Source organism: Eulemur rufifrons, chromosome 14 (genome assembly GCF_041146395.1).
Source record: "Eulemur rufifrons isolate Redbay chromosome 14, OSU_ERuf_1, whole genome shotgun sequence".
Taxonomy (NCBI): Eukaryota; Metazoa; Chordata; class Mammalia; order Primates; family Lemuridae; genus Eulemur; species Eulemur rufifrons.
The window spans coordinates 21,522,012-21,548,939 of record NC_090996.1 but is presented as its reverse complement, the minus strand read 5'-3'; the positions used below and the strand labels follow the sequence as shown (position 1 = coordinate 21,548,939).

At 42.9% G+C, this 26,928-nt stretch overlaps 2 protein-coding genes across 2 annotated transcripts in view; both read left to right on the top strand.

Moving 5' to 3' along the window:
* Positions 1 to 26,928, top strand: part of HS3ST2 (heparan sulfate-glucosamine 3-sulfotransferase 2) — a 76,751-nt gene that overhangs the window by 25,839 nt on the left and 23,984 nt on the right. The window lies entirely within an intron of this gene.
* Positions 24,599 to 24,769, top strand: LOC138394527 (small integral membrane protein 30-like). Its single transcript, XM_069486567.1, has one exon. It carries the CDS (start codon positions 24,599 to 24,601, stop codon positions 24,767 to 24,769), a length of 171 nt encoding a protein of 56 aa, XP_069342668.1.

Below are 26,928 nucleotides of genomic sequence, written 5' to 3'. Positions count from 1 at the left end.
TGAATTCATGCCACATCGTTTCTTTTGCACTTATATCAGGGAGGTCACCTATACCCAAGTCTGCATATTCTTTGCTTGGCAAAGAAACTTCATTATTTCAGAGATGTCATCTGCTTTTGCAATGTACCAACAGGAGCTCACAAAATAGGAATTCTTGGATGATGTCAAGGTTTTCACCAAGAGATGAAAACAAGCCACTGGCTGCATTGGGAAGTGGCAACGATTTTATCCAGCTACATGCTAGAGAGAATGGCAGACTTATCATTTTCTCTGGTCTTCCTCACACTATTGGAAGAAACGCCAGCATTTCTGGAGTAGATGTCAACATGCTACAGAGACACTACTTGAATTTCTCCTGGCACTACCTGAATGTCTTCCACTTCTCCAAGCAACAAGCCAGCCCAACAGCCTTGCTGATTTCTCTTCTTCAACTACTTTGGAAGTTGTCTGTTCTACTTACATTCTTCAGTGGTTATCGTTGAATATTAACTTGACTTAACTTTCTAGACTTTATTGATATTCTACCTTCTTCCCAAATAAGACAAGAACCTTAGCATACTAATTCTTATCACCACCCCCGCCTGCCATGGAATTGTCTAGTATTTTAGTTACACCGTGTTTGTAACAACCCAAATCATATTATCATTATTACTTCCTTAAAAAAAAAAAACCAGTAAATATGAATGTAGATTTATCCAGAAGCTTTCTGAATTTCTTTGGCCATTATTGCTTCTTTCACCCACATCCTCCCTCTGAATTCAGTTGCCTCTAGTAGATTTTCACTGGTGAATTGTCAATTTTTTAAATGAAAATGTCTCTCTTTTGCTTTCACTTTCAAGTAATAGTTTTCCTCAGTACAGAATTCTATGTTGGCAGTTATTCTCCCTCAGATCCTGGAAGATCTAATACTAGCATCTTCTGAACTTTCTTCTTGTCGTTGAGAAACCTGCCTCTGAATCTGACCAATATGTCTTTTCTCTCTGGTTGCTTTTTACTCTGTCTCTGGTAGTCTTTAATTTCATGGACAATGCATCTAAACATGGATTCGTTTTTTTTTTTCTTCTTCTTCTTTATTTATTTTCATTTTTCACGGATATAATATACTGTTATTAACTAGCCACCATGTTGTACAATAGATGGCTTGAACTTACTCTTCCTAACTGAAACTTTGTATCCTTTGACCAACATCTCCCCAACCCTCCCTCTACTCTCAACATTTGTTTAGCAACATGACAAGCAACATAGTAGCAAGTTGATGGTTAAGGCTTTTGTGTTAAAACAAATCCAACTACTACCAAAGTTCCAGGCTTTTCAAATTGAATTTTCTTCTCATTAACAGAAGACCATTATTGTCTAATGTCATTACAGGATGGACAGACATGAGTTGGCCCTTCAGATTGGTTGCTGCATTGGGCGGAGAGGCTCAGTCAACATTTGTTGATGTATTATTATTGGCTTTGAACAGTGATGTCCCCAATAGATCTCATTGCAAAGCTTTTCTGTTCTCCTACCATTAATGCCTTCCTTGATCTTACTTTGTGCCCTCAGGTAAGCTTAGTGAGAGCCTGGGCCCAGTCGTGTACTTGTTTCACATCACTTATGGTGCCAAGCACATAGTAGGAAGTTAAAAAAAATCTGTATGTTTATATGAACTCATTTATAATTGGCGCTATTAGAATTAAATCAACTTGAGTTGCCTTTTCACACCTATTAGACTAGCAAAAATTAGAAAAATGCCACGTGTTGGAGTGATGACAGGTTTGAGGAACTCTCATGCACTGCTGATGGGAAGGTAGACTGGGGCAATTCTGAAGAACACTCTGACATTATTATCAAACTAAACATATCAAATCTCAGAGTTCCACTCCTAGGCATATAACCCAAAGACATTCTCACAAAGCTCCATGTGGTGATGCACAAGGAAAGAAACTGCAGTAGAGTTACAGCGGTGGGGAGTTGGAGACCATCTGCATGTCCATCCCTGCAAAGTGGGCAGGCAAAGGTGGGGGTCCATAGCATGGAGTTCTCTGCAGCTGTCAGAGTCGGCAGATTTTTCTGCACACAAAGCAATATGGGTAGATGTTCAAAGCATAGTGCCGAGTGAAAAATGCAAGAAAGGAAGTGAAATATTTAATGCAGTATCATTTATGTAAATTTTTTAAAAACCCACATACAAAACAATATGCATTTTGCAAGATCAGACTGGAGCCAAAAGATACACATTAAACATATGAGGATGGACTGCCTCTGGGAGAAGAAAATGGAAGGGAGAAATGAGGACAAAAAATGAATACGTTAATTAATAAATATATTTAAAAAAGAGGCCATGCACAGGCCATAGATGAGAAACCATATAGTCAGGAGTGTGATTAACTCTCAACACCTGATGGTGAAAACAAAAATGATAATGAGAAGAAAGAAACATTTATTCAATTGGGAGTCTCATTTTCTCCTTGAATTTTTGCCTGGTCAGGTCAGCCTTGTGTTTTTTCTGGAATCCTGTAATTCTTATTTTAATGTGTCCTTTTCCTCCGACTCACTGGCAAGCCATTTTATTGCGGAAGTTGTATTTTACGTGTTTGTTCATTGTTACACGACTGCAGCAAGATGCAGCTGAAAGAGCATAGATTTTGGGGTCAGATGGGCCTCTTCCACTGTTTGACCTTGGGCAGGTCACTTCATCTTCTGAGCCTCAGTTTCCCTGTTTGGAAAACAAGGGCAAGAAGACCTCTGGGGTTGTTGCAAGGACTAAATGAGGAAATATGGACAATTTCTGGTACAGTGCCTATAGTAGATACTCAATAAATGCTAGCGTCTTCTCTTTGATTGTATTTTCTATGGTCTCCAACATATTATAGGTGTTCTGTCAAGATTAACTAACTCATGTTCACCAGAGACTTGAGCAAAAGACGATGGCTTTAGCTCTAGCTCAAAAAGAACTTCCATACAACATTTAAAAAAAAAAATCAGGATTGCATCTGAGCATAGTTGTGAAATATTCTCCTTTGAACACCTTTAGAAAGAAATTCTCTACTTTCACTTGCGCCCCCTCCACCCTCCTCCCTGGCTCTGTTTCTCTGCGTTCAGTCTCGAGGACTCTGTGATTTCTCACTCACCTCCCTCCCTGCTGGTCCTGGGAGAAGTACTCCACGTATTCAAGTTGATTTCTCTCTCCCTTTTGTTCTCTGCTGTCTGTTAGAGAGACCATAACTTAACACGAGGCTCGATGATTATCCCCACGCCTGCTGCCGAGGGAGGGAACCCTGACACTGTACCACGGACGGTGGTGATTTTCTGAGGCCTTTAGGTTGATTGCATTCATCTTAGCAGCAGGTTACACATGCTGTAAAATTATCCAGCTGCTTTTCTAAAACCTCGCATTCAACCTGAGAGTCTTTAAAAGCTTTCACATTTTGAACGTTTTTAAATCCAGCAGATTTGGACAATGCAACTGACTCACTGTGCTTTGGGTGGCTGTTTTTTTTTTTTTTTTTTTAACCTCTCTATGCCTTGTTTTTCTCATCTAGGAAACGGGAATGATCTTCAGCACAGCATGAACACCCGAGGGATGGGAAGCACGTAGTGTGCCCTAAATAGCAGGTTTAACAGATGCAGCCCCACTCTCTGGCAGTTATAGCTCCCCGACACACTACAGGAAGACACCTGTGTTGTCTCACCACTTCCAGCCAACAGGAGCTCACAGATGTATTTGCTTATCTCATTAAAGCAATCCGGTCCTCTCTTTGAAATGTTAACCCACCCAGAGACTAAGAGTATAGAGTAGGGGAAAACAAACCTCTTACTAAAATGTCTGTGGTGCAGAAATGTTATAGCTGATCTGCTATATGTGGAGGTACCACCTATTTTATTGTCTAGTTCTCATTCTAACTCGTCTTAGATACAATAGGCTAAGTTGTGCTGCAGTAACAAACAACCCCGACATATCAAGGGCTTGGTGCAGCAAAGATTTATTTCTTGTTCATCCTACATGTCCTGCAAGCATCAGAGGGAGACCTGTGCTCACTGGGGTCACTCAGGGACCCAGTTGATAGAGACCATCTCAGTGTGGGCTTCCCAGCTCACCACAGAAAAGGAAAAGAAACGTGGTACATTGTGCACTGGCTCCTAACATTTCTGCCTAGAAGGAGCTTCAGGCAAGGCTTGATTCAGGGCACGAACAAGGCCACTATGCTCCTTTCAGATCTGCTTCCTCTTGCTTATCTCCGTTCTCAAGTTCTGCCTGATAACATCACAGCAGTCAATTCAGCAAAAGAGACAAGGTCATTTTGAATAGTTCCCACACAGATCCTGGGGTTCCCTCTCCCATTACCCTGGATGGGGTAGTATGGCCATCTCGAAGTGATGACCATGGCTGGGGGAATACAATTCAGTATTGGCTTAGTGTAGGTCGTCCCCTCTCCCGGGAGTAGGGTTGCTTACGTACAATAAAATACAGGACACCTGGTTAAATTTGAATTTAAGATAAACAAAATTTTTTTTAGTATCAGTAAGCTCCAAATATTTCATGAGACATACTTACACTAAAAACATTGTTTATCTGAAATTCAAATTTAACTGCGTATCCTATATTTTTATTTGCTAAAACTGGTGAGCTTTTATGGGAGCCCCTTCCCAAACCACATGCAGGGAAAGGGTGGTTCTTCCAATGCAAAACTGGTATGCTGCATTATCAGAATGAAGGACAATTTCTACTGAGTGGCATAAATCACAGTTGTCCACTATAGTAACTATGTTAGGGTTGAGCAACACTCCCTCTAGGTGTTTCTGTGTGATATAGCCCTAAAAAACCGATATCTTACAATGGCATGACACTGCTCCAGTTATTATTACTATGTAACCAACAGCCCCAAAATCTAGTTGCTTAAACCAATCATTTATTCTCTCTCATGGTCCCATGGGGTGACCAGGCTGAGCTGTTCCTGCTCAGCATCTCTCCTAGTTGCAGTCGTATGTCAGCCGGGCTGTCTGTCATCATCTGAAGATTCCACTGGGATGAATGTCCCACATACCTGACTGGGGTGGCTGGCAGCGATGCTGGCTGTTGGTGTGAACTCAGCTGGGGTTGTCAACCAGAGTGACTACACATGGCCTCCCCATATGGCTTGGGTTTCTTGCAGCATGGCAGGTGGGTTCTCGGAAGGAGTATCTCCAGAACAAGTATTCCAAGAGGTCCAGGCAGAAGCTTCAGGACTTCTTATGATTTGGTCTCAGAAGTTCCAAAGCATCACTTTTGCCTTATTGGTCAAGCAAGTCGCCAAGGCCAGTCTAGATTCTAGGGAAGGGGAATTAGACCCCATCTATTATGCAAAGAGCATCATGTGTGTACAGGGAGGGGAGGAGCTGGTGGGATATTACATTGTGCACATAAAATCACATACATTTTATGTGCACAATGTATTAATAATTTAAGCCTCACATCAACTCTATTGGGTAGAAACTGATTCTGCCTCATTTTCTACATGAGAAAACCAAGTCTTAGTGGAGTCAAGGGACTTGCCCCAAATTAAAGAGCTAGTAAATGGCAAAGCAAGGACTAGAACTCATGTCTTCTGATTCCAAGTCAGTGCTATTTCTTTCTCCGTTGCAGCCTAGTTATCTCCTCTTTGGAGTGGTGTAGATACTGTACACGGGTTTGAGAGTGAAGATGGAATCTATCCTCCTGAAGGAGGAAGTTCTCAGGTGTAATTCACATTCTCCTGATTCATGGGAGTTTCCCCGCCCCCTATTTGTATCCTATTTCCTGGGTCTCCTCTAGGGTAATTTAAGATAAAAGGTAAAGAACTTCTCAGACTAATATAATTTGAAGCCAATTATGGTGTTGAGGGCTGTGATGATTTGGATCATTATTTCATAAATATTCACTCCCATTTCCCCTCCCTTGGGGCAAGGTGTGCCTCCTTGCTCCATCAATGCTTTGCCCAAAGGGATGTTAACTGAGGTTCCATGCTCAAAGATTTGAAATGTGCTGTGTAGTTAGACTTACTCTCTTGTGCTTCTGCAGTCATCCGTGAGAAGAACCTGCCCCCCTAGCCAGCTGGTTCAAAAAAGATGAGAGATACTTGAAACAGGCTTAACCCAACCTGACACTCAGATCCAAGCCCAGGTGAGCCCAGCCCAAGCTCAGCCTAGACCAGTGGTTCTCAATTGAAAGTGATTTTTCCTGCCAGGAAACATTTGGTAATGTTTAGAGACATTTTTGGTTGTCAGAACTAGGAAGAGGATTCTATGGACATCTAGTGGGTGGAGGTCAGGGATGCTGCTAACATCTTACAATGAGCAGGACAGCCCTCAGCAATAAAGAATTACCTGGCTCAAAATGACAATAGTGCTGAGGTTGAGAAGCCCCAGGACGAGATGAACAAACCTCCAGCCTACTTGTAGACACAGGAGCAAAAATAAGTGATTTCTATGTGAAACCTCTGAGTCTGGGGAGAGGTTTTAGATGCAGCATTATTGTGGCAGTAAGTGGCAGGTACAATGGCAAATGTGAGAACCAGGTTTTATAAGGCAAGCTCAATAAACGGTTCCTCCCAGCTAAAGTTTGCAATATCCTTGCAGGCTCTGGTCCCCGGTCATTTCCTCTGGCAGGGGGTGGTCAGATTCTCACTAGTTCTTAGACACCCTGGGAGAGGAAGACACCACCTTCGACCCGAAAGGTTCCTCCCTCAAGCTTCATGTCAGCTTCTTTCCTGCCTTCTGACGCCCTTAACGACTCTCTGCCTCCTAAGACCTGCCCCTTCCCCTCTCTGTCACATTCAATTTGTCTGAAGAATTTTCTCCAGCTGGTTATTAATGCTAGTTTTCTCCTGCAGAGAAGCTCAGCTTTTTCTCTCGTCATTCCAGGCTAGGCTCGCCAGCCCTGAGGACCACGTGCCCTCGATGGTGACTCACACACTCCAAGGAACCTAATTCATTGTGTACTTTTCCAGAAAAGATGAAACGTGTTCCTTTCGGTTCTTCATAAAATACCCACATCCCCTAGCATCTTTCCAAACTGAGAAAATAATCGGTTCTGACTAATCTACACAAAAGACACTGTGGAAACATGTTTTTTTATCTACTGAACATGCCATCCCATTTTATACTAGCTTACTTTTCTTACCCACTTTGAAGGATTTTTAAAAGTTGACGTTTAATTTTGCATATAGCAAAATGCCCAAATCTGAAGGGTACAGCTTGATACATTTTTCCATCTGTATACACCTGTGTAACCGATACCCAGGTCAAGATCTGGAACATTCCGTCATCTCAGAAAGTCCCCCTATTCCCCCTTCCAAGCAGTCACTACCTCCATCAAGGTAACTTCTATTCTGTCTTTCATCACCAAAAATTAATTTTTTCTGTTCTCAAACTTCATATTGGTGGAATCATACTGTGTATCTTATAGGATGTATTCTTGTGTGTCTGGCTTCTCTCAGTCAACACGATGCTTTGAAATCCATCCATGTTGTTGGGTGTATCAGTCAGACGATTCAAAATGGCTTCTTCCACAGGCAAGAGGATTTAGTAAAATTTCTACCACTGCTATTATTTCAGGAATCCATGAATGGGTAAAAGAGAGAATTAAGGACTTCTGGGAAAGATGGGGACTTTAACACGGGCATCTATTACATCTAATAAATATACCTTCCCCTCTACCTGCCCTCACTCCCGTGACAATGACCAACACTGATGGGGGGAAATCTACACTGGCGTTTAGATACTAGGAATGGCTTCACCTGTGTGGAGGACACTTCAAGGAATTTCTGCTAGAGCAGAAGGAGATGAGATGAGATGGGTCTGAAGGTGCCATGGAAGGCAGCCTCCCTCTCCCCGTCCTGAAAGGAGGAGAGAAGGCTGCGAGACAGGCAGAGACACCTAAAGCAGAAGCGTGCGTGGTGGTTGGGCTTCCTCCAAGACTGGAAGGCTGCCATGATCACAGAAGCTCCAAGGAAGGCATCTCCCCAGCCCTGGCATCCAAAACAAATAAAAGTCCTCTGAGATGGGCTATCCTCTGAGGCTGGCTGTCTGGCCAAGCAAGACGCCTGGCACACTTACTAGTCTAAGCAGGTTGACTCTTCTTGAGTCAATTTTGGTGATTTATCTTTTCCTAGAAGAGCATCCATTTCATCCAGCTTTTCAGTTTACAGGCACAGACCCACGTGGTCTCACTATTGTATTTTTAATCAATTGGAACATGATTTCAATAGTGTAGAATGCGGATCTCTAACTTTCTGAGCTCTTGAACACCTGGGAATATCTTCCCGTTGCTGTACATGGGTGAACAGCAACTTGGCCGTGTGTCTAGCCCGGGTGGGGAACCTGTGGCCTTCAGGTCACACGTGTCCCTCCAGATCCCCAAGTGTGGCCCCTCAACTGAATCCTAATGTCTGTAAAATTTGTAAAATCTGTAAAAATTCAGATTCAGTCAAAAGGATTCACTCAAGGATCCCAAAGGCCACATGTGACCCCAAGGCCACAGGTTCCCTACCCCTGGGGGGTTTCAGGCTTCCAGAACCCCAAAGCTCAACATCATCTTTGATATCTAATGCCCCGGCGGACCTCTTATCTTATCAGAAATCTTTTTCTCTGAGTATTTACAGAGATCTTTTCGTTGGAGTTAGGACTTTGCCAGGAAACACATCTAGGTTTGATTCTCTTTTTGTGAATATTTTTTTCCGATGTGATTTGTACTCTTTTGAAACACAGATTCAGATTTTTCTTTAATTAGGGAAACTTTGTTTCATATTGAATATTACTTCTGGCCGGGCACGGTGGCTCACGCCTGTAATCCTGGCACTCTGGGAGGCCGAGGAGGGAGGATCATTTGAGCTCAGGAGTTCGAGACCAGCCTGAGCAAGAGCAAGACCCCGTCTCTACTAAAAATAGAAAGAAATTAGTTGGACAGCTAAAAATATACAGAAAAAATTAGCTGGGCATAGTGGCGCATGCCTGTAGTCCCAGCTACTCGGGAGGCTGAGGCAGGAAGATTGCTTGAGCCCAGGAGTTTGAGGTTGCTGTGAGCTAGGATGATGCCACGACACTCTAGCCTGGGCAGCAGAGTAAGACTCTGTCTCAAAAAAAAAAAAAAAAAAAAAAAGAATATTACTTCTTTTGCATTTGCTTTGATACCTTATGCACTGCACAGCTATGCACATCTAATGGGGCCCAAGTCACATTGTAGACACTATGGATTTACATAACTTTTACAATTTTCCAACAGATAGAAGTAGAGTTTTAAGGAAAGGAGACCTTTTGCTAATTGTATAAAGGTGCCATACAGACTGGTGGCAAGTGTCCATCCTCTCAAGATATCTTTCATCAATATTTCTTTCTGCAACCTGCAGTTCCTTTCCCTGAGCTGCCAGTCCTGATGTAATTTCTTCAAATTATTTTTACATATTTAAATTTGTAAATCCTCAATTTTCTGTCCTTTCCCAGAAATAGAAATCCCATTGCTAATATAAGAATATTCTCTCCTGCCCCCATGCCTGTCCCCAAAACACTCTGCTAAGAAACCCAGCTCTCCTCATCCTTTACCTTGTGGGTTTTGAGCATTTCTGATGAGAAAGAATGATAGGAAGTCCATTCTAGGATAGGCGGATTAGACTCCGAAAGAGCAGGAGAGGCCCGAATCTGCTTCCCTCTGGTGGCTGATGTGCCATCACACTGGCAGTGCCCTCAAAGCACCCCATGGAGTAGAACTTTGCCAGCGGGAATCCAGGCAAGGAGTCACCTGGATTCTAGTCCTGATTTTTCACTGCCTTGGGCCTGGTACATCCCTTCTCTGGGCCTTTCCTTGGGGGAGCAGAGCTGAGTCATTCCTGAAGGCCTTTCCACTCTCAGATCTGATGCCTGTGGGTATCATTCAATGGTAAGAATAAAAACATTTTCAACAAATGCTACGTAATCCCAATAGGCACCTTTTATTCAATGATATATATCAGAGGCGCTGTCCTAGGTGTTGTACCTACACCATGCCATTTAATCTTTACAACAGGACCACAGATATGTATATTACTATCTGCCTCATTTCATAAATGAGGGAAGTGAGGCTTGGAGAGGCTAAATGACACCTTGTTAAAAAAAAATCACTTAAGTCTTATTCCCATGACTTTGTATGTGATTTACTGGTACTAAGTACAGTGATGAATATAATGTTATTAATTTCCACAGTTATAATTTTTTACACAAGAAAATACGAACACTAATTGTTTCACAGGACACTTCTTGCATCTTTCCGCACGTATGTTATACAATCACCATCGTCTTTCTTCAAGCTGGAGGCCTTTGATGATTTCCTTTTAAGAAAGCCTCTCCTAGTGATTTTCACTGTAGCCTCTTGATGAGTATTTGAGATGATTTTGAAGCGTAAACAGTGGAAAATGCGTTAATATCATTTCCTTTCCAGCCTCATTTGAAAATGAAAGGGAAATGTGTTTGGGGAAAAATTCACTTACAAGTTTGGCCAAATGCCCAAACTGCAAAAAGAGCTTGACAAACAGAACAAAGTTTTACTCTCTCTAACATAAAATCCCCATCTCTCTGATTCTGCACTGGGGAAAGCTCTTACAGTGACCCGTTTGCTAATGATAGCCCGGACATCAATAATGGAATGTGAAAGACAATCTTCTAATCAATTTTTTTTTTTTTTTGCTGGTTTAGATTAAAGCACAGAAAATGCCCAAATGCTCCATCTGCTTCCTCTAAGATTTCTGGTAGGCTGGAGCCCAATTATGGCTGCCTTATCCATTTTTAATAATCTACTTATGATCATGCAAACACAGGGTGTGATTATACCCACATCAGCTTCTGTTTCAGAGCTTCCATTTCCATCCATAATTAATAAGCCACTCCATGCATTGGAGGGGAGCTGCAGGAGAGATGTGAGAGATTCTTAAGCCGGGTAGCTTTTTCGGTGGTTGTTCTTTCATTCATTTTACAAACCTTCAGTGATGTCTACAATGTGTCAGGCGCTGTGTGACACACCAAAGGCAAAAGAGTAACACACACTTTTGCCCTCTCCCAGAGCCCTTGGACTACCAAGATATATAAGCACCTGCCTTTATGGTGTAACTTGTGCTTGTTTTTTAACCAAAAAATTCAGCTGCTGAGACAACCAAAATGTTTTATATTCCCAAACAATGAAGTATAGGATAATTAGATCACTCTATTATTACAAATATAATTCTAGGAGGGCCTATTTTAGAACCCAGGGTTTTTTGAGTTTGTTTTTTTTTTTTTTTTTTTTTTTTTTGAGAGAGAGTGAGCTATTCTGGGGAGCTAGCCAATTTAGTAAGGAGGTTAGAATAGAAAAAGATAAACTTAGAGCCGGAGAGCCTGGGTTCGAGTCCCTGTTTTGCCCTGTGTGACCTTGGACCAGTCCCTTGACCTCTGAGACCATTTCTGCATTGCAAAATGAGGACACTCACTGGGTTTCCCTGGGATAATGCACATGAATTCATTGTATGAATTGCAAAGTACTATATCAGTATAACAAAGAAAACTCAAAGTCTTACTGATCAGAAATATGATAAAAACTGCTTTGTCCTTATTTTTCTGATCCTGTCTCCCTGCCCAGTTCTCCCAGCCAAATGTTACCTATGCTCTGGAAAGACCAAAGCCTTCACATTACAGACTAGTGTGAAGTGTTTTGCAATCCTCACGGTACAAGTTATTGTTCTCATTTGCAAACAATGCAAACTGCCTCTGTAATTCTTAGCACAAAGGGGATACTTCAGGAAAGAGATAGGGACTCACAAATTGGCAGGAGGCTAGATAACTGAATTTAGTCTATGTTCTATTGTAATTTGCTGAAAATGTAATGGAATCAATACTTTACTACCTATTCTCATTTTCAGTGTTATAGCTGCCAGACTTCCTTACATCTTTTATGGGACTTGTGTTAAGAATTCACTGTGCCCACCCTCCTATCTCAACAGCTTCCTCACGGGGCCAAAGTGGTTCTTTCCTGCCATTTTTACAGCAAGTGTCCAGCTCTGACAGGCTTGATGGAAAATTCCAGCAATATGTAACCTATGATTTACAGCTGAATGAAATCTACAAACATTAATCACCAGCAGGAACTGAGCAGTGTTAAATGAAGGTGCAGGCAACAAATGCCATATATCCAAGGTGGGAGGGTCACTTCGATCATCTCTGGACCTGGTCCGAGAGGGTTCCTGATTTGGGCAGGTAGTGAGTGATTGGCATTGGGGAGGATGCAGAAGGAGAGCGTTCCGATCACGTGCACCTGAGCTCCATCTCACCTCCCCAGCCACATTGCTCCTCCTCAAACACATCAAGCACGACCTGTCTCAAAGCCTTTGTATAACACTGGCCCTTCTCATTGTTATTCTCTTCCCCCAGGGGGCCACATGACTTGCTCCTCTATTTTGCTCAAATCTCTGCTTAAATGTCGGTGAGTCTCTCCCTAACAACTCTATTTACAATCGCAACCACCTCTCCCCACCATACACTCTCAGAACTCCTCATCTGACCTCTGTGCTTTATTTTTCTTCACAGCAATGATCACTTTTTGCTATAGAACTTCCTTTTGAGGAGCAGGTCTATCTTGCCCCTCAAGGCGGGAATTGCCATCTAGTTTGTGCACTGGTGCAATCCTCAGCACCTGGAACAATTTGGGACAATTGTAGGCCCAATAAATATTTGAGAAATGAACAAATAAAAGAGCCATAACTTGCTTTTACATACCATAATTTTATATGTATATAACTATGATATATAAAAACAGAAATTTAATGTACTTAAAATATATTTAATATATTATAGTATGCAATAGAATATATAGTATAGTTCATATACTAAAATAGCAGTATATATTTTATATATCCTAGTTATATGTCATAGTCTTGATATAGAACCCACTTTTCTGGCCTCCAGAACTACAGCCCACTCTGGGGGTCCCTCAGGGGCCTGTGGGCTGGTCCCTTTCCCTTGTGTCTGGTTCGGTTGCCCTGGCTGCATCAGCTCCTGCTTCCCCCTCATGCACTGCTCCAGCCAAGGTGCCCCCTCTGGTGTTTGAACCTGCAGAACTGCTTTCCTGCCTCAGGGCCTTTGCACTTCTCTCCTAGAGGCTTTGCTGCCCAGTCTTGGCTTCCTCTCATCATTCAAACCCGAGCCTGGCATATCCTGTTGGAAAGACTTTTCCCACCTAAAATGGCTACCCCCATCCCGTTCTCTTTCTTCATAGAGAGACGCAAATCCACTTGTTACATTTTCACAAGTCGTCTCTCCGCCACACCTCGGGACTGTGAGCTCTCTGGTTCGTTTGCCACGGCAGCCTTATTGCTGAGTGTGGCGCCCTGCACTTAACAGGTGCTCGGTAAACATTTGTTGAATGAATGAATGAATGAACACACCCACAGGACAATTAGGCGCTCCGGTTTTAGGATCTAGAGGCAACTGCGTGGGTGTGTGTCTCATTCATGAGGCAGGCTTCTTCTTGGTTCTTTTTTTGAAGAGAATCAGCAGCAAAGGCTGCAAACTGGTAGGCTGTGGGCTAGAAGGAGCCTGTGGATCTGTTGAAGTGGTTTGATTGCCCTCCCACCGAGTCTGAAGCGCGGACTCACCAGGCACCTGTTATACTTGCAGTCCCAGCTGTGCAGTGTCAGTCGTGTTACACCATTTCTACCTCTCACATTTCTGTTACCTGCCCGGCTCCTGCAGCATCTGAGCCTACCTGCTCTGGACTATGGGATCATTTGGACTCAGATCATTTGATCGGTGGCTTCTGTGGCTCCCACTGCTGTCCTGTGGGTCAGAGTCCATTCTCAGGAACCTGGCTGGGGAACCAGTCTTCTCACCCGGGACTCTGCCAGGCTGCCAGTCCGGGATGTGTCTATAACATTCCCAGGCTCGAGGGGTAAGCAAGGCATGGCTGATGGCTTTCATCTTTCTGGAGAAGTTGAGCAAGGTCAACAGCCAAGAGAGAAGGATGAGGTGGAGAATAAAGGTCTGGAACATCTCCTTCAGGGATGCAGGAGGAGCCTGTGAAAGCAGCATCCGGGTCTGTTTGGTTCACTGCTAACATCCTCAGCTCCCAGCATGGCTGAGAATCTAGTGGATGTTAAGGAAAATCACAATGTAAAGGGCTTAACTTAATCACACCTGCAAAGACTTCTTTTCTAAATGAGGCCAATTTATAAGGGTCAGGACCTGCCATATTGGGGGGCCATTCCTCAGTAGACTAGAGACAGTCTTCCCAAAAATTGTAAAGGATCTTCTATAAGATCTTCTGGGATTCCTGGTCACCCCACTAGTGCCCCCAGATGAACAGAACTCCTGAAACATGTTTGAGAATGATGTCCTTCCTGGGAATCTCGCCCTTTGGGATAGCACATCAACAGACGTTATTTGATTTGTTCCCACTTGGGGCCACACGTTTGTTCTTATTCTCATGGATGTGCTCACAGAAATGGCCACCTCACTCACTGCAGTCATTCCATACACCTGTCCTCTGATTCAATGCCCGTCTTCCTCTGAGAAGGCCCCCAAAACCCCTGACTTTCCACGCCAGGACCTTTCTGAAGGACCCGCCTATTGGCCACACTTAAAACAATCCACTCCTGTGACAATGCCTCTGATCGAGGAAGCCACCTTTGCTCACAAGGCTCATACAAGGGGGTGCCTGGAAGTGCCATCGATGTGGTAGCTATTCTGGCTCCGTTTGCATCATCCACAGTTCCCCGGGCCATCCAGGAAGCTCAATTGCAGGTACTTGCCACCCTCTTCCTTCATCCTCTGTAGCCCCCAACACTCAGGGCTCCGCGGTTCCTTCCCACGTTGAGTTTGGGAGGGTTCCTCCCTCTATCTCAGAGCCCCTCACCTGGAGTTCATGTGATCAAATAAATGTATAGGACAAATATTCTCAGTGAGTAGGTGGGATTTGAAGTCTCGAAGTAACATGTAAACTTGAAAGCAAAATATATAAAGGGACCGACAGTCATCCGATCCACACTGCCCCTTCAGTCGGGGCCACACCAACATGGTCAGTGTGTGATTTCTCCTACTTCTGGAGGTGCTGATGCCCTGGACGTCTGACCCTCAGTGACTAAGTTAATCAAGGATTGTCTGGTTGCAAAGAGCAGAAACATATTAAAATGAGATAAAGCAGAAGGAGGGGAGTTATTATAAAGTTACAAGGATATTTCATGGAACAAAGTATAGCAAATATGGCAGGACCTCATGAAGAACTGTACCCAGGAACCAAGGCAGGCAGTAATTATCAGTTTGAACAAATGGCAGACGTTAGCTAGTATCTCTGATTCTCTATTCCAAGTTCCCAGGAGAGATCATTTGGCGTAGCTTGAACCAAGTGTCTGTGACTTTTTCAGTCCAAATATGGCTGCAGGGACCACTCCTGTGGGCCAAGGGTCTGCTCGCCCACAGGGAGGTGGAGATTGAGCAGACAGCCTGGAGTCCGTCTGTGCTGGTGACTGAGCACACACAAACCCCACGGTCTCCACTCTTCTAGGACCATGGCCGGCGAGACACTGTAATTAACAAATAAACCCAAGTGCTGCCATTTTAAAAAGACAAAATGGACAGATCTCTGCTTAGGTAAATGAAGAAAAAAAAAATAAAGCTCAAATGCACAATATAAGAAAGACAAAAATGTAGATTTTTTAAAAAAATTAAATGGAATTACATTTAATTTTTTAAGTGAAACCTCATTTAAGAAGATGGTTATAGAAAAAAAAACTCGACTCAAGAAAAACTGAAAATATACCAACCACCATGGGAGTATTTGTAAATATTGTCCAGGAACAAAAACAAAAAGCCCCTAGGCCAAAAGATTTTATGTCTGAGTTCAATCAAATCTTCAAAGAACTAGGCTATTGATGTTGCTTCAGACATATAAAAAACGTACTTGCCTGTTTATTTTACTGGCGAGTAACTGGATTACTCTGATAATAAACTCTGAATACAAACGCAGAAAATGTGGATAATACAGGAGCAGGTAGGATTCAGGTAAACTAGCAAAGAGAAATACACCTCTAGAGAAGTTAGAGGAGGAGGATGTATTGCAGTCAAGTTGGATTTCTTCCAAGGATGCCAAGAACGTTTTGTTATTAGGATGCCAAATAATATAATTAAAACACTATAGTGGGTCAAAAGCGGGGAATGTACAATCAACTAGATGGCTTTTCAATTAAGCACGGGTGGAAGTCAATGGTCATTTCTGAAAACAAGATACTAAATTAGGACTAGGGAATGGTCTTTCACGTAATAAAGAATATGTGCCTGCCTGGCTCCTTCCATTATGCCAAGGAAGTGTTTAAAGCCTAGAACAACACGATTGCAATTATCGAGTGTTGTTCTGGAAGTGATAGCCAATGTGACAAGACAAGAAAAAAGAAAAATAGACATAAATCCTGAAGAAAAGTCTTATTTTTTCTTTATTAGGAGATGATGGTATTTGTCTGCCTACAAAACCAAAGAAAGTCAACTGACAACCGATTAGAACTAATAAGAGAGTCTGGCAGAAGGGAGAACATACAAATACACACACAGTAACCAGTTTGATGATTTTGTGTGTGTGTGTGTGTGTGTGTGTATGTGTGTGTCGGGGTGGGGAAGGGTTATTTACAACAGAAATGAAAATGTTAGCTATTTAAATAAATGTGCAGCAAGAATCTATGTGATTAAAACTCTAAAACTTTGCCATGACAGGTAGCATAAACAGAAGATCTGAATAAGTAGAGGGCATGGCATATACCCAGATGTCAGTTCTCTTCACATGAATCTATTCTTTTAACTTGATTAGATGGAAGCTCCAATGAAAAGAAAACCTTGACTTTTGAAGTTCTTCTAGAGATTGGTGAGCACACTGGAAAAAATGTTGGACATGGAGAGTAAGATTATTACTCTAAAAGAGAAGTTTCTGGTAATTAAAAATATAGTATTGCTATAAGAAAGATGAGTGGAATAGAGGAGAAAATACATTAAAAAAATTGAATTGACTATACAATAAGGTGGCGTTTGAATGAGTGGGAAAGACTTATTCAACAATAGTGTTGGGATAACTGGCTCACCCTTTAGAAAAATAATCCTTACCTCACATATACCACAATGAGTTTCAAAATGATTATAGGTTTACATGTTAAAAATGAAACCACTTTATGCTTATGGAATGGTGAAAACTTTCTAAGTATGGCACCCAAGGCAGAAAACATAAAGGAAAAGACTAAGAAATTGGACTACATAAAAATGTAAAATATTTTTACATTAGCAAATCATAAAGGCAAAGCCGCCAGTAGCATGGGTAGCGGGATATGCAACATAGAGAGCCAATGTTTAGATACCCTTAACTTGTAAAAATGTATTACATATATTAATAAATAGTCAATAAGACCTTAATAAATAAGAAAGAGATAAACACTCTTGTGGCAAATTGGGCAATGGGCAGGAACAAGCAATGTGCAAAAGTAGAAATTCAAATGGACAAACAACAAGTGAAAGAAAAAAAATGTTCAATTCAGTAGTCATGCAAAAGGTGAAGTAAAATAATGATAGCATTTTTTCACCCATTAAGTTGGGAAATATGAAAAAATCCTCCTGTAGTGCAATTATGAGTGTTAAGTGGTACAATTGTTCTGGAAGGAAATTTGACTGTTGTTTTGCAAAAGCCTTAGACTCAATCACTCAGAATCTGTTTTTAGAAAACAATTTCAAGGAAACAAAGGGCATATACATATTTAACTTCAAGGATGTTTAATATAGTTTTGTTTGACTATAAAAATGCAAAAAAATATCTGATATAAGAGATTGGTATAGAATACCATACAACTCTTGAAAAAGATGAAGTAAATATATGTAAACAATTAACATGGACTATTATCAATTGCCTAGGATCAAGTTTTAAAAGGTTACAGAACAATGCATTTATTTTGTGTGATTCTGTTTATTTTTAAAAAAAAAATACCACACATGTACAAAATCACACATGCACCTAGGAACATGAAAAGTGTGGAAGGATATACAACACACATGTTTATCTCTGCATGGCGGGATTGATTATACAAGCTCTTCATTTTTTTCCTTTTTCCTTATTCGATGTGTTATTTCCATGTATATCAGCCAGAGAATGCAAAGTCAGGAAATATTTTAAAGTCAGTAGCGGTTAAGTTTCAGATCTGTTTCAGAATCTGGATCCTACCCAGCACTGTTGTTAATTTAAAGATAAATTCACCCACGACTATGCTCTATCTTACAATTCTGGGCATTGATTTGTTTCCTTTTGGAGTTAATTTTGCAGCCACAGCATTCTGAGGTCCCTTAGCTGGGGGTGCCTGTTTAACTACCAGTCCTTTGTGTCTCTTGCCAGATTTATTCAGCAGTTTATCTAGTGCTTTTCCTAATTGAATAAAACTTATAATTTCATTTCTAAAATACATGGACCCATTAGTGTCAGTAATTAGACATTAACAAGTATGAAGATGGCCCATTAATGAAGCAGCGGTTTTAGGAGGCTCCACTGCTAGCGTCTATGGGAGAATCACGTATAAATACTGTCTCTTGCGGATTTATGATGGACCTGTTTGTGATCATATGAACAGCCGTGAGACCTACAATGAAATTAGCATTTCCCTAATAGGTATTAAACAGCAAGAACTGCAAATGGGATTGAGACTGTTGGTAGAACAACCCAGAAGCTCAGTGAAGATAGAGGCGGGGCCAAAGGGTGGAGGTGTTTTTGTAAAACCAGCCCTCGGAGACAGACTGATTCTGACTTTGCTTTCTGATAGAGGCCTCCCTCCTCTTGCCTGCTGGACAAATCTTTGAGCAAAAGATCCTCCAACACATGTGGGAGGCAGCCTGGTGTCGTGGTTAAAGGTGTGGTTAAAGGCATCAAACAGCTGTGGGTTCAAATCCAGCTTTGCCACTTCTTAGCTCTGTGATCTTGGGCAGGTTAATGCAAATTGCTTTGTTCAAGGCTCATTTTGAGGCTAGGGTGGGCATCAGGTAAAACCCCAAGATCTTTAACCTCTTGTTAATTTAGGCCAGAGGAACAAATAAAAGCCCTTTTATATCACTTGTGGTCTAGCCCAGGCTGAAGGCAAAGCCTCAGAGTCTCAATCTTACTTGCGTCACTGACCCCTCAAGAAAATCCTACGAAAATAGCTAATGTATATTGAGCGCTTACTATGAAGCCTTATGCAAACGTAGTCTTAAATTTTCACATTAAACTTGCAAGGTAGGTACAATTATGAATATCTCTGATTTTACAGGTAAAGAAACTGAGGCTTAGAGAGAGGTTTGTATTATAACTCCCTCTGGGATTATAGGGAGTAAGTGGACCACGTGGAATTTGAGCTCAGGCCGTTTGACGGCAGAGCCCTGGGACATACTGCCCTACACTGACCGGCTCATGTGTATATATCACACGCAAAACAGCATTTTGCAGACAATTTCAGGAGACCCATGGGCCCCCCCTGAAGCCCCCCAGGAATGCCTAATAACCTGCAAGGGCAGGAATAATGGAGTACTTGGAGATTTAGTTGTTTCCAGAATGTGACCGCTTCTCACTCACACGCAGCCAAGCCACCATCGCCTCGTTCGTGGATTGGCTGTTGGCAGCCTCCTAACCGATTCTTGCTTCTACCCTTTCATCTCTTCCGTCTGTCCTCAACAGAGCAGCCCACAAGATCTGCTAAAACATGAGTCCCATCTCGTCATTCCCCTGCTTCTCATTTCATCTGGAGTAAATAAACGCTGAAGTCCTTCTGCCAACTCCAAGGTCCTACCCAGCCTGCCTCTCCCTCCGTCTCCCTGACCTTCTCTCTTGCTACCCTCCCTTTTGCCCACTCTGTTCCAGCAACACTGGCTTCCTCCCTGTGCCTTGGATACACCAGGTGCAATCCCACCTCAGGGACTATGCACACTGTTTCTCCTGCTTGGGGAACGCTTGGTCCTAAGGGAGCCTCATGCCCAACTTCCTCACTTCCCGTAAGTCTTGACTCAAACAGCCCCTTCTAAGGGAAGTCTTTCCCAGCCATCCTTTGCAAAATCTTAACCTCCCATCCTTTCATCACACCCTTCCCTGCTTTCTTTTTCTGCTTAGGACTTACAGCCATCTAACATGGCTTAACTGTTAAATACACATTATCTCCAACTTACAATGGTTCAACTTACAATTTTTCGACTTTATGAGGGTGTGAAAGCAATATGCATTCAGTAGAAACCATACTTCAAGTACCCGCACAACCATTCTGGGTTTTGCTTTCAGTACAGTATTCAATAAATCACATGAGCTATTCAACACTTTCTTATGAAATAGGCTTTGTGTGAGATGATTTTGCCCAACTGTAGGCTAATGTAAATATGTAAGTGTTCTGGGCACGTTTACGGTAGGCTAGGTTAAGCTATGATGTTTGGTAGGCTAGGTGAATTTCCATGCATTTTGACTTATGGTATTTTCAACTTACAATGGATTTATCAGAACATAATCTCATCATATATGAAGGAGCATCTGTATTTTGTTTATTCATCTTGCTAGTTTTCTGTCTGTGCCCTCTAACACAATCTCCATAGGGCAGTGATTTTTGTCTCTGCTGTTCAGTCTATCTCTAGTCTCTGGAACAGTACTTAGCACATAGTAGATGCTCAATAAATATTTGATGAATGAATGAACGTGTTCCAATGCCCTCCCATCCACAGGGTCTGCAATTTGGGAGGCAAAATCCCAGGGAAGCTAGCAAGACTTCTACATGGAGAGCAGCTGCTAGCAGTAACAGCTCATGGGCTAGAAACCTGCATGGCTCAGACACCAATGTTGGCAGGAACAAAGATTCAATTCCAGGGCTAGGGTAGGCTCACCTGCAAGGTGCGAACAGGCCTGGAATAGCCCTGCGGGGGAGTGACCAGGCATACAAACATTTCTTTTGGTACCAGTGTAACGATTACAGATGGTGCCTGTGCTTCTCCAGACGGTCTGTTTATTGTTGATGGAAATGAGATCTGTACACTGTAGATACCCAAACAGCCAGGATTACAGCAGACACTCTGGGATGAAAATTTCAGAACTTGGCTTATAAATGTGCTCTCTACACAGAAGTGGGACAATCTTGCGATTTGTCAACCGAGCATTAGGATTTCAAATGGCAGCCCTAGAGATAAACCTAAGTAAAAGGACTATTTAATAATCTACCCTTCACTTCCCTTATCGACCCTAAAGATGATTATTCCAGACCTATTTTCCAGGAGATAAGTTCCCTTTTAAAAGCATTCTTATTTTTATTGACGTTTACCCTGAATTTTATCCCCTATACCAAATATATCAAATGCTGCTCTTGGGCAATATTTGGACCAGAGAAGTTTCGTTTGGTTCCCGTGGTATACCCTACCTGGCCCACATCACTCACCTGTTACCTCCCTGTCCCATGCAAGTATCTGAACCAGCAACCTGGCATCTACCACCAGGTGGTGGGCTGCCCTATTGAGGGTGGGGAGGGAGCAGCCCTCAGCACCAGAAGAGAAGATTCTCCCAAGCATCATCCCAAAGAACCCAAAACATGGACTTATTAGGCAATCTGCTTCCCTGTCCAGGGCCTTCATGTTGGCTTATATGAGGCAAAACTGGAAGGAACCATTTATATGATGACTTCCAGACTTTTAGCAGCTAATACTGAACTCTCTGGCTCAAAGTGTGGACTCTAGAGTGAGAAGACCTAGTGTCAAATCTTAGCTCCACCACTCACCAGATGTGTGACCATGAATAAGTTTCTTAACCTTTCCATGCCTCAATTTCTTCATCTGTAAAGTGATGATAATAGTTTCTACCCTATTGGGCTAGAGTTGAGGATTAAATTACTCATGTAAAATATTTAGAAAAGTACTTGGCATGTAAGGCGTGATCAAGTGTTTGCTGGAATAGAGAAATCTTGGGGTGTCAAGAAAACAGTGGAACTTTGAGCTGGCAGAGTGGACTTCAAAACTTGGCCCCGCCACTCCTAGGAGAGACAATGCCACTCCTCTGGCCTCACCTCCAGAACTTGTGGCAGCAGAATCTATTTCATAGGTTATTAAATGGGAGTGATGGAGGAGAATGAAACCAAGAATTTTTAAAGTTCAAAGGCTGGAACATAATGGACATTTAAATGTTCATTAAATCTTATCTCATTTTAATGGCATGTTTCTTGGACCATTTTCTTGACCTCTACTTACATCCAACTAAATCTGTTGGGTGACAGATACGCTAGACTGGAAGAGAGCAAGAGTGATGGGAGATGGCTTTTTGTTTCTGCTGCAGGTAATTTTGAATACATAGTCATTCTTTTTGTTCTGTGGACTTTACAATTGACCATTCTTGGATGTTCTGGGCAGATATCCTAGTCTAGAAGGATTAAACCTAGTCTACTCTGGCAATCTCTGACAACACAAAATCTATGTGTTAGAGACTGAGATCTGCCCTTTCTTCGTTAACAAATGGAGATGAACACATGCTAGAGGGGTGTTCCAGACACACTAACACTAAACTGAGACTTTGTCCTTGACTAAGGGAGAGGTTGGAAAGAGATTTCCCTTTTTGGTCTAGGATTCAGTGTTAGCTGTGCTGGGCCTACTGACCCCCCGAAATCGTCCCACCCCATAAGCCATGGGGAACCACTGAAGGGTATGAGGCAGGGGCATAACGTGGTCCAAACAAAAGGAGTAAGTAAAATGACCGGGCATGTTAGAAGGTGGTAAGTGATACAGAGGAAATAACAAGAACTGGGGATAAGGAGTGCCAGACGAGGGGCATTGCAGTTTTAAACAGGTGGTCAGGGAAGTCCCCAAAAGGGCAAGGGTGACATTTGAGACTTGAAGAGGGTGAGAGAGGAAGCCGCATGCACTTCTGAGGGAAGAGCATCCGTGCAGAGAGAGTGTCCATGCAGAGAGAACGACACGTGCAAAGGCCCTGAGGTGGGCGTGTACCTGGCATGTTTGACTGCAAAATAGCCATTGAGGCTGGAGTGGAGCAAGGGAGGGGCAATGGTTGGAGAGGAAGCGGAGGAGCAGAAGGAGCGGGCAGATAGCGTCTTGGGATTGCCCGAAGCCCTCTTCTATTCCTGCAGCAATCTCAGGGGGGAAGAGTGGGAGTCAGTCAGCCATTCTGTACTCTTCACGAGCTGAGCACCATCTTCATAAGTCAGTGCCAGGACCATCTCCGCAGACTGCCTGGGCTCTGGCTACAAACTCAACAACTGTGCCATGTCGTCACCAGCCCAGCATCTCTGTCTAGACAGCCCCAAACTGATGCTCTGTTTTCCAAGCAAATAACCCGTCTGACTGATTATGTCTTTGGATTCCAACAGAATCCACCAGGTGTTGCAGTGTCTTGTAGACGGTCTCCAGAGCCTTCACAGGCCTAATGCCCTGCAGGCAGGCCGGCTGCTGTCGTGAGCCCTCCTAGCTTCGGGACTGTTCCTGGGCTCCCCCGGGGAAGGTGATTGAGCTCCTGTGTGCACTGTGTTCTTGCCAGGTGCGTGTTCTGCACACGTCCTCGGAAGGATGGAGGCAGATGGCAGATGGGGTAGGGGGTTGGGCAGCCCCACTGGGAATCCACCCAGGGATCCGACACTGAGTGCACGTGGCCCGGGTGAGCCGGCTCCATCTTGCGTGAGACTGGCTGTGTCCGAGGTGTGGCAAGGGAAGGAGAGGAGCTCGGAGCTAATGAGCTGAGTTCGAGGCAGCATTAATGCGGCTGCACACCCAGCAGGCATTGCCATCCATCAGTCTGTCAGCCTCTCTGGGGGCCGCTGGAGTGTAAATTAATCTGGAGGTAGCAACTCCACTGCTGAATTCTTCCTCCAAATATGCTTGTGTCTGGAATCTTTCCCTGGGCTCCCAAAGAGGATAAGGCAATGACTTCTGCCTTCTGCCCTCATTGTATGGGGATTCTTCCACCGTCACAGACCCCACATGGGGCTCAGGGACCCTTCGGCTGGGAGAGAGACCATGACTGGTGAGTCACAGTGAGAAAGAAAGATGCTATGTGACCCCCTGGATCCAGAGGGGCCTGAGACTAGATGAGTCACTGGACTTCCAAAGTACGGGTGGCAATAAATTCCCTTGTTGTTTGAGCTGAGTTTCTGTCACTTGCAACCAAAGAACAGATCTCAGTTGAAATCCTAGCTCTGCCATTGAGTCGTTCTATGATCTTGGGAAAGAATTTACCTTGTCTAAAGCCATCGTCCTCATCTGAAAAATAAAAATAATAATAGACATGTCTTATAGGGTTGTTGGCAGGGTTAAGCGAGAACACCTGGGGATGCTCCTGCTTGTTTCCTGAGATGAACAGGTGGTCAGTGAAATGCTGGTTCCCTTCCTTCCCTGATGCTGAGGGAGAGGTGAGAGGACACTCAACTGGGCGGGGCAGACATTGGAGATGAGGTAGAGTCATGTGAGCAGAGCCATGCTCTAAAGAGGGCACCAGAATTCATGATTCCTGTAATGGCTGCTCCCTGGAAGTCTGTGTCACATGGAACCTCTTAGCCTTAGCATCCGGAGCTCCAGGAAGGGACACCTTTCAAGTCAGATGGAATTAGATATACACCATTTCTTTGGAAGCTTCAGCCCTCAAGATCCCAACATCATGACTTCAGTTTCAACACGATTGCTCTCGGTCCTCATTTCACTGCCTTTGGTGCTGCCTGTGGTCGAGGCAGTGGAAGCCGGAGGTGCAGCTGCTCTCCTGTCAGCTGTGGTTCTCAGCACTTGTGCTTGCTTGGGGGCGTATGTACGGAGGAGACAGGGACAGATGTGACTTTGAAGGACCTCCTGAATCAAACCTTACCTTGAAAACCTTTGTGCTGTTAAGGCTAAACCTGAGCTTCGGTGTCTGAAAGTTTCCAAGAAACAGTAAATAGGGGAGTTTCATATTCTTTGTTGTTTTGCTTAAAATGTGAACAAGTTGATATATAAATGGGAAAATATGTTTTCTTTACAACAAGTAGTGCACTAAAAAATAAAGCCTACAATTTGTATCTGCTGGTTAGAAAGGGGGTCAAAGAAGTAAGATGGCTGACACTTACATAAGTAACATTTCACAGTTTTAGAATTTTCAAAGCACGTGAAATAGGAAGAAAGGAAGCTTTTGCCCCGAATCCTAGGAAATCACCACTATTAAGTTATAATCACTGCCTCCTGCATTGTTGAGGAGTCTTTTCTCCGTTTTTTTACTAGATTTTTGTCTTATCTCCCAAGTTAATACTGTATTTAGATATCACATAGTCAGCCAAAAAATTGAAACGCTTATCTCTGGGTAAAAAAAAATTTAGGAAAATGTATTCAGTAACTAATATTAAAATGGAAAAAACACTTAATGTAAAAATAAAAACCTTTATATTAACATTGAAATAGAGAAGAGATCTAATGTAAAAAAAACTTTGTATTATTTAACAGAGTAACATCCTCATGGTGAGAAGTACTATATTAAATATAAACCCATTATGTTGTTAAAAAAAAAAAAAAAGAATTCACGTCCAGCCGTGTTGGAATGGGAAGAGTCAAAGGAAACCAGTTGAAAGTAGAGCTTGCAGGAAACTGACAAGGGTAGGAACAAAGGGGTCTACATAGGCACAGGTGACTTCCACGGCAAAAACCCCAACTTCTCAGCACAATGAGGACAGAAAGGTTTCCAGTGGCCTTGGGAAGCTGGAAAAGATACTTCATAGCAGCTAAGAAATTTATGCCAAAGTTGCATGGCTTAATTGTGTGCAAGACTCATAAGCACAAAAACTGTGGGTCCTTTGCTTGCCTGTCTTCTCCCAGCATCCTCTCAAGTGTCCAAAATTTAACGGGTCCTTAATAAACAGAAATAAAAGAAAGACGAATATGCTAGTGGCCAAGGCACATAGGCTGCAAACTGGCAGCTTGTTGGCTAGAGCATCAGGGACACATTTTATTTGGTCCTTATCATAGTTTTTTTTTTTTTTTTTTGGTAGCTGTTGATGTTGTTTAAAAAATGTTTGCCAAAATTTTATGACTGAGAAAATTTCACATGAAAATCTTTATTTCTGACTTCACTTTAAAAAAATAACATGCGTAGGATTTCCAAGAGAGTCGTGCGGTTCAGCGAGGGAGGTGAACTTAGCTGCGTTTAAGATTTCCAGATCACAGCAACATTCCTGCCATCCATATGCTCCATTTGGGGAAAATTCAGATCACTTGATAGTGCTTGCAGAATATTATAAACTGCAAACAGATGCCAATTCCCAAGCACATGGACCATTCTTGCCTCCAAGAGTCACAGGATGAAAGGTAATGATAGTTTATTTTAAAAAGTTCAGGGCGTGTCCCAGCAGCCCAGCAGTGTCAGCCAACTGCTGTCCAGAGCTTTAGCCCCACAACTCAATGTGAGGCTTTGACACCCTTTAAGAGAGAGCCAGAAAAATTGGAGAGGCCAAAAAGGTGGTAAAATATTAGATGGTGGGTGAACTGCATACCTCCTTTCTGTTGAGGTTCAAGGTTAGCAATGAATCACATCCCTCCTCCCTCCCTGGTTCTAAACTAAATTAAAAAAAAAGAGGCAGGTGAACATTAAAATATAATTTCTACTCATATTCCTAGTCCAGCTAGATTGAAGACTACGTCTTGAACCCAAGGCCAAAATTAGGCATTATGCAGCTAGGCGTCTCCTTTTAAACTTGACTTTGGGTCCTGCCTGACGGAAAAGTTGGGGCACCCAACCAGCAAGTCGCAGAAGGGATCTGGACTGGCGTCACTCTCAGGGGGGCCTAGGAGAGAAAAGTCAGAGGTGCAGCTTCCAGTCTTACCTCTAAAAACTAGGACAGGTGGGTCCTGCCCCAGGTGGGAATACGAGCGCCATCATTTCTCTGCAATAGGCAAGTCCCAGAGACAGAGGAAAAGGGAAAAGCCACACTCCCTGCCTCACCGTACATCATTATGGATTCCATGTTTGTC

Bases quoted from the DNA above. Each gene is read 5' to 3' on its own strand.
- LOC138394527 (XM_069486567.1), top strand. From the start codon at position 24,599: ATGACTTCAGTTTCAACACGATTGCTCTCGGTCCTCATTTCACTGCCT.